Raw genomic sequence first — 14153 nt, forward strand, 5'->3', positions numbered from 1 at the left:
GCTTTACTGCCTTCACAGATAACAACTTCAAGTTTCTTGAGATACTTGTACTGAAACCAATCGTACCAATTCTGAAGCCCGATGGGTTGGGTCAAGTTAGGTGGGGATTTCAAAAAAACAGTAAATGGTAATCAAATAGTAAACATCCAATCTCTCACACTTACACACAAAACGAGTGGGGGGAGGGGGGTCAGTTGTTCTTCACAAGCTGGGCAAGAGTCATGAGTACCTGCAATTGCAATTAAATGAGGATCCCTAGAAATATGCTACAATTATAATCCATAAGGGTTTGTACCAGTATACAAGACTGACATTTAGGATATTATTAGCCTGCGCCATTTTCCAGCAAATGGAGAGCATTTTACAAGGTCTACTTATCCTTGTAAAAGTTGGCCACTTATCTCTGTGATGTTCTAACAACTAGAATGACCAATAAAGAACATTTACAGAACTTGGACATAGGGCTTAAACATTTCTCCAAGTCAGGTATACACCTTAGGAGGGAATAATGTGTTTTCCAGACACCTCAAGTGACCTACCTGGACTACAGAATCGAGAAGACCGGAAGATAAAGAGAGGGCAAGCAAAGGTGTCCCGGTTCCCACATCTGTACGTTGTATTACAGAAAATTCGTATGTAATCTGGTCTTCATCCTGGCATCTGCTACTGGAAAAGGGTCAGCCTCAGAAATGGTGTCATAGCCAAGGTGTAGCCTTCAGAGAGGTGTTGGCAGAGAAGATCCATATGAGATGTGCTGCTAACATGTGATGTCTCCCTGTGCAGTATCAGGGTAGTGACCCAGCCGACAGAAACGCCTGATAGCATATGCTTCCTGGGCTGTGGCTGAGGCTGAGTGAAGATACTCTCAGATACTGGAGGAAGGTCATCTTTGGTGTTAGAAAGTTCCACCAATACCTTTATGGATGTAAATTTGTAATAGTACCAGACCACAAACTTCTGCTAGGGCTACTTAAAGCGGACAGGGCCAAGCAGCCTATAGATTCAGGTCAATTTCAGCAGATGTACAATTACAAGTTGGAACACCATCTGGGAGGCAAAGCAGCAAACGCAGATGCTTTGAGTTGCCTCCCATTGATGAATACACCAGCGGTAGTGCTGCCACGAGAAGAATCCATTCTGGCTTTAAACTCCCTGGAAACTCTTCCGGTCACCGCTGATTATATCAGACTGTGGATATAAAAAGATCCCGTCCTGGCAGAAGTCAAATAGGTGGCAGTGATGGGAGAAATAAAAAGGCCATCACAACCTGAATTGAATCCTTTCGGCACCCGGTGAGCTGAGATTACGATAGAGATCAGCATATTATTATAGGAAGCAAGAGTGATTTGTCCCCAGCAAAGGTCATCATCAGATACTGGTTGAACTTCCATTAGGGTCATCCAGGGATTTCCAAAATGAAGATGTCTGCATAAAGAACTGACGTTTGTCGGCCAGAATTGGATAGCAGTGTGGGCAGGGCCAGAATGTCAACAGGGACAATATTACCACCAGCAACACCCCTGCATTCACGGGAATGCCGGGTAAACCCTGGACTCGGTTACATGTTGACTATGCAGATGCTTTCATAGGCTCTATGGTGTTAGTCATTGTGGGCACCCATTCAAAATGGGAGAAAATGACCACTGCAGATGGTGGAGATCAGAGTGCTGACTGGCTGTGCTTTTCCAGCACCATACCTTCGATCCATTCAAAATGGTTGGATGTGCAGAGAGTAAGAACACAGAACAACACAGCGCAGTACAGGCCCTTTGGCCCCCGATGTTGCGCAGAGCTGTGGAACCAATCTGAAGCCCATCTCTCCATTTTCATCCATATATCTACCCAATGACCATCTAAATGCCCAAAAGGTTGACGAGTCTACTACTGTTGCAGGCAGGACCTTCCATGCCGTACTACTCTGAGTAAAGAAACTACCTCGGACATCTGTCCTGCACCTATCACCTCTCAATTCAAAGCTAATGTCCCCTTGTCCTAGCCATTCTAGGAAAAAGGCTCTCACTATCTATCGAACCCTCTGATTATATTTTATGTCTCAACCAAGTCACCTCTCATTCTACGTTCACTCATCAAACAGAGGGAAGATGGCTGAAAAGTTGAGAGCTTCCTTTGCAACACACGGACTCCTGCAGGTGTTGGTCACAGACAATGGGTCATCATGTTCCAGCAGGGATTTTGAGTATTTTCTATAGTCGAATGGCATTCAGCATGTAAGGACAGTTCTATACCATTCATCATCCAATGGTCTGTTGGAAAGAGCGAGCAAACTTTGAAGGCAGGCTTACAGAAACAGCCTACAGCTTCACTTGATACCAAACTGTCCTGGTTCCTGTTTGATTATAGCACCACACTTCACACAACTGCAGCAACAGCTCCAGCCGAGTTGCTCATAGAGAGAAGACTCCTCACCAGGTTAATCTGATTTTCCTGGACGTGGGCGGAAAGGTGAAATGACATCAGGAACACAAGATTCCTCGAAGCGAGAGAGACAGTTTACTTCACTGGGGCTAAGTTGGGTGTTGGATCCAAGCGAATTGCCCTGCATTGGTAAGAGGCATAGTCAACATGAGGTTAGGTCCCATGATATACAAAGTTTGGGAAGGAGAGGTGGTCCTGAATAAGCACGTAAACCACACGAAAGCTGCAACTTCACAAACGGGGCAGGTGCAAAACATACCCAGCCTCTCAGAACATCTAGCAAGTGTGTCAGAACCTGTGGGTTCTCTTGATTTGCCAAGCATCAAAGAAACCTTTGAGGACATGATGGTCTGAAAATGATGTCTTTCAGCTGAGATACTCCAGACAAGAAGAGGGCTACAGTCAGGTACGAACCACCGGTATCCAAGGCAGAGTCGGAGGAACCAGATCTGATGCGAAAACACTCACACAGAAGCTACAGGAAAAAGCTACAGGCCTATGTTCCAGGTCTTAGAGGGGGAGGGATGTAGTAATTGAAACAAGATCAGGCAGGTGGACCTCATAGAATATAAGCTCCTTGGTTGGGCTGTTAATCTTGGCTGACTAAAATCAACAGCAGTGTCAGAGCCTGGGTGTCCCAGGAGAAGGAGCATGCAGTGTCTACAAAAACCCTTGAACTGTTCAGGAAGAGGTGAGCACCGTAGGAAGAGAAGTCCTTTATTCCCCCCTCCTACTCGATTTTGATTTAGTCCCCGCCCTCCCCTTCACTTTTCGATCATACAGCATTGCCCTTTGCAGAGGGCACTGCTTGTCTCTGGCCACTCGGGTGTTTTCTTTCTTTCTGGTGATGGAATATCAATAAAGATTCATACAACTATTGTTCTTTACTGTGTCCTACGCCTGCACACACATGACATGGTGCTGGGGAAACATAAGCACTATTGCCATTAGGTAGTATTGCAGGGAAAAAGAAAAAAAGAGAAAATAAATGCTCTCTACAAATCAAATCTTCCACACCTGGCAACACCCTGGTAACTCTCTAATCTCTTCTGAACTCTCTCCTGCTTAAATAATATCCTTCCTATAATTGGTTGACCAGAACTGGATACAGTATTACAGAAGATGCCTCACCAATGTTCTGTACAACCTCAACAAGACTTCACAACTCCTATATTCAAAGGGTTGAGCAATGAAAGCACGTGTGCCAAGTGCCTTTTTGACGACCCTGTCTATATGTGATTCAAACTCTAAAGAATTAAATATCTGAACCCCTTTGGTGCCTCTGTCCTACAATCCTATCCAAGGCCCTCCCATTAATTGCATCAGCCGTGTTTATCGCACCAAAATATAAAACCTTGCATATATCCAGATTGAACTCCATTTGCCATTATACAGCCCTTTGGTCCATTTCAATAAGATCCTTTTGCAATCCTAGAAAGCCTCCTTCACTGTTTACTATGCCATGATTTTTGGTGTCACCTGAAAACTTACAAACCACGCCTCTATATTCTCATAAGCCCTTCTTCAGGAATCCTGAAGAAGGGCTTATGCCCGAAACGTCGAATCTCCTGTTCCTTGGATGCTGCCTGACCTGCTGCGCTTTTCCAGCAACACATTTTCAGCTCTGATCTCCAGCATCTGCAGTCCTCACTTTCTCTTCTATATTCTCATTTAAATCAGCAATATAAATGCAATGTTATAACATTCGAAGCTATGGGCATAGTGCTGGAGGGTGGAACTAGCATAGATTTTACAGTGCAGACTGAAGTTAACTTCTACATGAACTCTGGGTGCTGACTGCAGGGCCATGGAAAGAGGTAGGAGAAAGTGAAAGCTCTCAGTTGACTGTTAAGTAGCCCCAAAGAAAACAGAAGCCAGCGAACCTTCTGAAGCTTCCCTTGTAGCAAATGCAACAGGGGCTGCCACACAAAAGTACGGTTCCAAGCTATCCCAGCTGATAATTAACACAGTGGTGATCTAATACAGTGCAAGAGATGATATGTTACCAAACAATATCATCAATAAAATATCCAACACACATACACCCCTGATCTTTTCGGGAGATGGAAAAACTTACCAACCTCAGACCAACATTTCAAGCTAAATGTTAAGGAAAATATGTGCATTTGAATGAGCTTGCACTACATTCTTAACTCTCAGATATCCTTACCCTATTCCCCGAGACTGAAATAAAGCAGTGTTTTGAGATTCTTATCTTCTTAACTAGACCATTTGAAGTAAGCACAAGACTTAAGCATGTAATGAATGATTCAGTTTAAGAGAACTGAAACCAATCTGTTATTTCAATGCTTCACAGCAAAATAGGCAATGTCAATTTGAGACAACAATAGCTATCAGGGCTGAACCCTTTCAACGGACAGGCCATTAAAGGTTATGGCCGAATCTACTTCCTGCAGTAGCAACTTTGTATGCATTACCATGATATAAACAGAGATATTTTTTCTCAAAGCTAGAATACTTCAGAAAAGGTTTGTATAGTTGCCTCACCCTACACGCCTATACAAAGACCAAGTGAAAACAATGTTGGCAGAAACCTGTATAATTTTGTCATTGAACACATTGTATATTAATGTTATTATACAACCAGAAATGCTGGAAATGCCCTCTATAATATACTGTTGGTGGTCATTATGATGATTAGATTAGATTAGATTACTTACAGTGCGGAAAAAGGCCCTTCGGCCCAACAAGTCCACACCGAAGAGCAACCCACCCAGACTCATTCTAACCCCTTCACCTAACACTATGGGCAATTTAGCATGGCCAATTCACCTAACCTGCACATTTTTGGACTGTGGGAGGAAAGCGGAACACTGAAGGAAACCCACACAGACACGGGGAGAATGTGCAAACTCCACACAGACAAGTTGCTTGAGGCAGGAACTGAACCCAGGTCTCTGGCACTGAGGGGCAGCAGTGCTAACCACTGAGCCACGGTGCCGCCCATTTTAAAGACTAAGCATCATTACAAATTGGCTATTGTGTCTTTGATTAAACTAGATTAGATTAGATTCCCCACAGTCCAACCAGTCCACACCAACCCTCTGAGAGCAACCCACCCCGACCCACCTCCCTCTGACTAAATGACCTAACACTATGGGCAATTTAGCATGGCCAATTCACCTGACCTGCATGTCTTTGGATGGTGAGAGGAAATCGGAGCACCCAGAGGAAACCCACGCAGACAAAGGGAGAATGTGCAAACTCCACACAGACAGTCGCCCGAGGCTGGAATTGAACCTGGGACCCTGGTGCTGTGAGCCAGCAGTGCTAATCACGGAGTCACTGCGCCACCCCTGATGACCCTGCTTTCTGGACCAGAAGTCAGTCAGAATCAAGAGTTAGTGAGAAAAGAAATCACTGGAACACGGAATTGTTACAGTGCAGGATGCTATTTGGCATGTCATTCCTGTATCTATTATTTAAATAAGTAATTAATTCACTTAGTACTAATCTGCCACCTTCTCCTCATAATCCTGCACATTTTTCATTTTCAGATTCCAGTCTTATTCCTTTTGAACTTTTCAATTGATTCTACTTCCACCACACTGTTGGACAGTGCATTCTGAATCACGCGCTAAATGAAAACATTTTTCTCAAATTGCTTTTACCTCTTTTACCAATCAACTTAAATCTTGTTCTTGCTCAGTTTATCCCAATTTACTTTGTCCAGACCTCTCCTAATTTTGAATACTTCTATCAAATCTCCTCACAGCTTTCTTTTCAAAAAGGAAAACCGTCCCAACTTCACCAATCTATATTCATGTTTGAAGTTCTTCATCACTGGAGGTAGAGAATCTTTTCTGCACTCTTACATATACACATGCTTCCTCAACTACAGTGCTCAGAACTGAATGGAATATGAATTAGTGTTTCATACAAGTTCTATGTAACCTCCTGTACTCTACATTCTCCAAATAAAGCCTTGGTTGCTTTCTTAATTGTTCTTCAACTTGCCCTGTTATCTTCAATGGCTTATACACATATACACCCAGGAATGTCTGTGGCTGCACACTCTTTAGAATTTTTTTCCCTTTACCCTTTATATTTCCTCTTTGCATTCTTCCTTCCAAAAACAAATCAATTCTCATTTCCAATCCATTCTACTGGCTCGTATGTATCCTTTCAAAAGTTCTTCACATTTAAAAAATGCTTCCAAGTTTTATATTAAGACTAAACTTCTGCCCTATACATCACAGTCGAGGTGATTAATAAGTAGTAAATATATAATGATATGCAATAATATAATAATGATTAATATAAACTGATCCTGGGGAATTCCATACAAATATTTCTTCTGTCGAGAAATGTCCATTAACCAAAGATTGTCACTCAGCCAAATCCGTATCCACGTTGCTACTATCTCTTTCATTACAAATAAGTATTCTTTTCATGAACATTTATTGTCAGTAGCAAGACTAAAACAATTCTGCAGAAGTCAGTTGCCAAATTTGAACTGAAATTTTCACCTTGGGAATGGGAAAAGGACAATGAACTACTGGCAAATCCTGAATCTCACCCATTGCCCACAACAGCAACGCACCATGGAGGGAGCAAGCATTCATGCATTGAAGTTTTGACCAGGAGTGCCCCTTTCTAAAACTACAATGAACATTCTTTCCAGGATGGCCTGGAAAGCCCACAGCGAGCTAGGCAGGGTAAGGGAGTGACAGGAGTGTTGGAACTCGAGTCAACTGGTAGGTGTCTACCAAGGCAGTCAGCTCGCCCTTTGTTGCATCACAGTGCTAGAAGAGTTGCATAATCCATGGTTAGCGAGAGTCTTAATGAGCCTAAGTGAAGGTAGACAGGTGGCTAAACCCAATCATTGAAAACAACATTGGAAAACTGGCAAGACGAGTGGCTTCATAATTTCAGAGTCTAGATTAGAATGGCGCTGGAAAAACACAGCTGGTCAGGCAGCATCCGAGGAGCAGGAAAATCAACGTCTCGGGCAAAAGCCCTTTATCAGGAATAGAGCTATTCCTGATGAAGACCTTTTGCCTGAAACTTCGATTTTCCTGCTCCTCGGATGTTGCCTGACCTGCTGTGCTTTTCTCACACCACTCTAATCTAGACTCTGGTTTCCAGCATCTGCCATCCTTGTTTTTACCTTCATAATTTCAGGTCCACCTACATTCTTCATCATCAATAGGCTGAGAACCCTTTTTCTACTGACTAATAAAAGAAATCTGGTGTTAAACCACTAATATAAAGTCACACCAATACTTATACTTTCAATACACATCATGTGAACACTTTCCCTTTCAATGAGCTTATTTGTCGGATTTTCAACAATGACAAAAGATAAGAATAAAATAATTTGAAGAGGCACTCTCGACATACCCAGCATTGTAGTATAATCTAAACTGGGGCTTCCATCTTTGGATATTATCTTTCCGATCCATTGCTAAAAAGCTACCTTGTTGCCAAATGCTTTTGGCCAAATTCTTAACATCAAATTTCAGAAATCTCAATGGGAAAGGCCAGAGGCCAACATGCTTGCAAGTTTGACACCAGCAACTGCTAACTTTGGTCAGAACACAAGATTGGATGTTTTTTATACTTTGGCTTCATGTACACTCTTTATTTTTCACCCCTTCACAATCTCATCCTCCGACCTTCGCTCCTGATCAGCATCAGCAGCTCCTTTCAATCAGCGGGAAGGTGGAATTAGCAAACAAATTGAACACAGGCAACAAGTTTCGCTAACAAAGACATCCTTCCAGTCGGAAGAGCCACACCATTGGAAAAGGAGCAAAGCATTTTTCACAGAATTATATAACACAAAATAGGACACCATTCAGCCCATCATGCCTATGTCAGCTCTCTGAAGACTATCCAATTAGTTTCCACTCCCCGTCATTTCCTCATAGCAGTTATTTTCCCTTTTTCAAGCACTTATTTAATTTTATTTTGAAAGTTATTATTGAACCAGTTTAAATGACACTTACTGGCAATGTTTTACAGATAGTAACTCACTACAGTTTTTTTTTCTTATTATCACAATTAGTTATTTGCCCAATTACCTTAAATTTGAAACAGTTTTTCCTCCTTAAATCCCCTCAAAAGTTTGAACTCAACTTAGGAGGACATCTGAGTTTTTAAAATAGCTCCACATAACTGAAATTTTGCAACTGATAAATCTGTGCAACATCTCTAAAGTTTTGACTGGCTTCCTTAAGTGTGATGTTTTGTTGATTATTCAATCTAAAAGAAAATAAAACTAAACCAGCATTATTGCTTCTTTTCATAGTTCTAGTTCTGAAATATCAATTGATAACCTCAATATGAGAAATATTAATTAATCTAACACTGAAAGTTTATTTTCATTGTAATAATTTACCTCAAGGCTACCACTCACATAGATGACAATAAACAAAGAAAACAGTCCAGTAGTGACAGTAGTTATTGTCTACCAACACAATTAGAAACTCTAAATGCAAATAAACAAAACCAACATTAAATGACCAAAGCTCAATGTTTGGAATGAATCATAAAAAATGCCTTCTTTTAAATTGTATAAATGTTGAAAAACAATTTTCAGAATTACATAGAATTTACAACACCGACTATTCAACCCAAGATGCCTTTGCCACGGTTTATGTTTCACATAAGTCTCCTCCCACATATTTAATTAAACTTTGCTCCATATCTTCAGTTTCTTCGTCCTTTTTATTCATGCAAGGGCTTCTTTTCCCAAATGCATACTATCTTCTTAGGACCTCCTTCTCATGCCATTCTATCCTCACCACCAAAAACAATGCAAGGAGTGCAAGGATTTCTTCATCACAAAATCGAGACAAACTGATCAGGTTCCTTTGCCATGCCCCTCTCTTCTAAACATCCTTTAGAATATGTGTACAGGAGTTTCATTAGATTACATGGGATTGGAGCTGGAGTCTGTACAGATTTGGATTGGATACACTCTCTTACTGGGGCTTGTACATAGTTAACTCTAGTGAAATCTGTTAATGCCCATTCAAACGATTCACATGTATCACCAAATTTCCCCTCTTGGCTGACACATTAGCCAATATCATAAATGGTTCTCTCTCCTCAGGGCTTGCATTACATCTATTGTCATCATCTGTTTTTTCAGAAATCCAATGCTTGATTCCACTGTCCTTGCAAATTTCAAACTTCTTTTCCCCTCCAAAGTCCTTGAAGATGCTGTCAACACCAAAATACATGTCCATCTCCCAGAATTTTAGGTTTGAACTATTCCAATCAGGTTTGTACTCCTGTCACAGTACCAAGACAGCTCTTGTAGAAGTCACTAATGGCATCTTTATGACTGTGAGAAAGGTAAAACCTCTCTCTTCATCATTCTCAAATTGTTTTCCATCTTTTGCACAGTTGAGCACACCATACTCTTCCAACATCTCTCCACCTAATGGGTTGGACTGCTCTCAAATGGTTCTATTCTTACCTATCTAATCATCATCTGCAATCTTTCTACCTTGCACTGTTACCCCTGCTGTCTTCTAAGGATTAATCCTTGCACTTCCTTATTTCTCATCCAAGTACTGCTCCTCGATGACATCATCCAAAGATGCATTTGTTTTCACATGTACACTGAAGACACCCAACTTTATCTCACCTCCAGTTCTCTTACCTCCTCTACGATTATGAAGTTGTCAGATCTCTTAATTGATATCCAGTCCTGGATGATCGGAAAGTTCTTCCAACTGAACTTCAGTGGGCAGCACGGTGACACAGTGGTTAGCACTGCTGCCTCACAGCACCAGAGACCCGGGTTCAATTCCCGCTTCAGGCGACTGACTGTGTGGAGTTTGCACATTCTCCCCGTGCCTGCATGGGTTTCCTCCTGGTGCTCCAGTTTCCTCCCACAATCCAAAAATGTGCAGGTTAGGTGAATTGGCCATGCTAAATTGCCCCAAGTGTTAGGTGAAGGGGTAAATGTAGGGGAATAGGTCTGGGTGGGTTGTGCTTCGGCGGGTTGGTGTGGACTTGTTGGGCCGAAGGGCCTGTTTCCACACTGTAAGTAATCTAACCTAAAAAATGAACACTGTGAAGTTTGAGTCATGTTCTTCACTCACCACTTCATTGACTCCATGGCAAGAGTCTGAGACTAAACCAGTCTGTCAACAACCTTCGTGTTGGATTTAATTTTGCAATGAGATTCTAATCAGTAATTGCCCAACTTCACCTCCATCTCAGCTGATCTGCTGCCAAAATTCTCATTTGTGTTATTTTTGTCTAGGCTTGACTATGAATCCTGGCTGGTTTCTTATTTTCTGTCCTCTGCAAACTTGAGGTCATCTAAAATTCTGCTGTCTGGGTCTTGACTTGAAGCAAGTTGCATTCCACTATCATCCCTATTTTCAGTGGCCTACTAGTTGAAGCAACACCTTGAGTTTAACATTCATTCTGGTTTTCAAATCTCTCTATTGCTTTGCCTCTCCCCATTACTACAACTTCATCCAGTCCCACAAACCCTGCAGGATATTGGCTGTTTGCTAATTCTAGCCTCTTGCGCATTCACAATTATTACAGTCCCACCATTTGTGTATATATCTTCAGTTGCCAAAGCCCCAAGCTTTAGAACTTCCTTCCTGGACTTCTCCATCTCTCTACCTCACTTTCTTCCCCAAACACACTGCTTATTACCTACTCCTTTGACCAATCTGTTGCTCATCTGATCTAATATCACATTTTGTGGCTCCGTGTCATACTTCATTTTATAATGTCCCTGTGAAGCACCTTCAAAAAGGTATTATAAAAAGGTAAATCATTTCTGCTACCTAGCATGTGCATTAATGCATCTCTGCTCATTGTCTCTATTAATCCATGTAGGAGTTCCACATTCTCATCACTCTGGAAGACATTTTCCCTGAATTTATTCTTGGAGTTATCTGATGTTTTGGACTCCCCCAACAAGTGGAAGATTCTCTTCAACTATCCCATCGAATCAATCCCAAATAAACAGTGGAAGGGCACCGAATTTTTAAGCATTGTGCTTTTGAGCTAATTTCCAACAAAAAATTAAACCTGCATAATTCATGAAATTATGTTTCCTTCTTTTATACAACTTCACAATATCTTTTTTTCCCAGTGGAAAACAATGCACTGCATGCCAACAAACATTGAGTTGGTTTAATTAAAAGGTATTTCTCCCCCCCCTCCCCAAAAAAAAGTAAAGCCGAGTGCAAAGGGACAGAGGTGTGAATGAGGATCAAATGCCTATACCTTCACTGGTAGCTGCATTCCCTCTGGCTTTGGTTGGTGTGTGATCTGTACTTGAACTCATGTCGGATGAGATGCTTGAGCTGCCTTTGCCTAAACAGTGGGAGATCAGATCATAAAATAGCATTATGACCAGGAGAAGAGAAAATAAAGCATAACTCTGCCCATTAAGAACAGTGAAAAGTTATACGAGAAACAAAAATCAACAGTGCAATTCAAACAACTTCACTTTCTTTCAAATTGCTCACTTGCCTCATGCAAGGCAAGTAAGTTCACATTTACAGTCATACCCGTAGGGTCACAACATCTTTCAACTGTGGAACTCCGTTTGCTGGAATTCCAGAGTTTGCTGCCTGCAAAAAGCTTACAACACATGACAAAGTGCACAAGAAGACTCACATCAGATTACATGCACATAATCAATAGTTACAAAACCACATCTTTAACAGTGGCAGTTCTGAAACATTCATACATTCATCGTCAAAGCCAGTAATAGGAGTTACTTGGCATTAGTATTAATTTACTTTGAGTATATGATATGAATTCAAGACATGGTAAAAATGTCAGTTTGTCCAGAATCACATCCTTTCCTCCAAAGCAGGCTTGTGAGAGAAGTAAGAATGCAGTCAATCTCTCAGCTTTATTTGAAGTTTGTAAGAACAACTAACCTCCCAAACTATTTATATGATAGAGCCACTATAGCAGGGAAACAGGCCCTTCGGCCCAACAGGTCCACACCATTTCTCCGAACAGCATCCCACCCAGACTGATTCCCCTATCCTATTACTCTACATTTATCCCTGACTAATGCACCTAACCTACATATCCCTGAACACGATGGGCAATTTAGCTAATTCACTTAACCTGCACATCTTTGGACTGTGGAAGGAAACTGGAGCAAACCCATGCAGACACAGAGGAGAATGTACAAACTCCACACGGACAGTCGCCCAAGGCTGGAGTCAATGCCAGGTCGGTGGCGCTGTGAGGCAGCAGTACTAACCACTGAGCCACCCCATATCAATATTTGCAACAACATTTCTACCTCTTCAGATATCCCCAAGAAGCTTTACTGCACTTGGATATGGAACATGAGCAAAGCCTTTGCTGCTGTATTGTTGCTATGTGCAAATTAAACGATTCCTAAGAAGGGCTCATGCCCGAAACGTCGATTCTCCTGCTCTTTGGATGCTGCCTGACCTGCTGCGTTTTTCCAGCAACACATTTTCAGCTCTGATCTCCAGCATCTGCAGTCCTCACTTTCTCTGCAAATTAAATCAACCCTACTTTTATCTCTCGCCCGAGACAACCACTTCTCACTGTACTCCTTCTATACGGCAAGATCCCTAATGCACGAACAAAAAGAGAACTTTAGGGTGTAGGTTTGCTCACTGAGTTGTAGGTTTGATATCCAAATGTTTCATTACCTGGCTAGGTAATGAAATGTCTGGATATCAAACCAACAGCTCAGCGAGCAAACCTACACCCTAAACCTCAACCTGAGCTACAAATCTTCACAAACCTTGCAAAAAGAGAAGTTACACAGTGTTTTATTCTTAATGCTGTGCAGGCCAGTTATTGTACTTTGTTAGGAATGCATGTAAGGAGCAGTTTAACAAGTGAGATTGCATTCTGTCAACCATGTGCATTATGATTTTTAGTGTCACTTGGGCTTAGTCAGCAGAACGCCGACCTCAGAGTCACATGACACGACACTCTGACCCTCCTGTGATGCCAATGTTTCATAAATATTAGGGAAGTGTAATCTCTGCCCGTAAGCTCTGTTTTGAAAATAAGTATATGAATAGGTTTGGAGGGATATGGGCCAGGTGCTGGCAGGTGGGACTAGATTGGGTTGGGATATCTGGTCGGCATGGACGGGTTGGATCAAAGGGTCTGTTTCCATGCTGTACATCTCTATGACTCTAAGTACTGCTTGTGAAATATTTAATGCAGGATCTTATTGGCCTGCATACAGGAGAAGCTACATTAAACTTACAGGTGCACATTAGCATTTGGGAGCTATTCTTGCTGGTACTTTCCAGGTTTGTTGCCATCAACATAAACAGATGAAGCTGAATTTTCCTGCAATACATTGCTCCAATTCATAGGAGAGAAATAATTGATTGTGGAATTGACTACTGCCGGATCCTTGCTCCTGAAACATATTGGAAATTCGTGTCCCTCCACCCACAGCTCCTTGTTCTGATTTCTTGAATTCCCTGCTACACTTAAATGATGAGACTGGCAGGAACACGTGGAAGTGAAACACAGAAACAGGCCATTCAACATAAGCAGTCCATGTTGCTGTTTCCCCTGCAAGCAGCTTTAATTACAGGTAGTTCTTCTGTAACGTGATGGTTGTATTCTTGTGAAACCTCGCATTATAGAAAAATCAAGCTTTAGAAACAGCGCTTAAAGTGTTGGTGATTTAATCACGTCACATGTTTTAAAAGTTTATGCTTTAGAAATAGTGTCCCCAATTCATC

At 41.7% G+C, this 14153-nt stretch overlaps 1 protein-coding gene across 1 annotated transcript in view; it reads right to left on the reverse strand.

The window, feature by feature from the left end:
• Positions 1 to 14153, reverse strand: part of fbxl7 (F-box and leucine-rich repeat protein 7) — a 351149-nt gene that overhangs the window by 269865 nt on the left and 67131 nt on the right. The window contains exon 2 of the mRNA XM_060824561.1: positions 11668 to 11757. Coding sequence (XP_060680544.1) covers positions 11668 to 11757 — 90 coding nt within the window. The remainder of the gene's footprint in view (positions 1 to 11667; positions 11758 to 14153) is intronic.

This window comes from Hemiscyllium ocellatum, chromosome 5 (assembly GCF_020745735.1).
Source record: "Hemiscyllium ocellatum isolate sHemOce1 chromosome 5, sHemOce1.pat.X.cur, whole genome shotgun sequence".
Lineage (NCBI taxonomy): Eukaryota > Metazoa > Chordata > Chondrichthyes > Orectolobiformes > Hemiscylliidae > Hemiscyllium > Hemiscyllium ocellatum.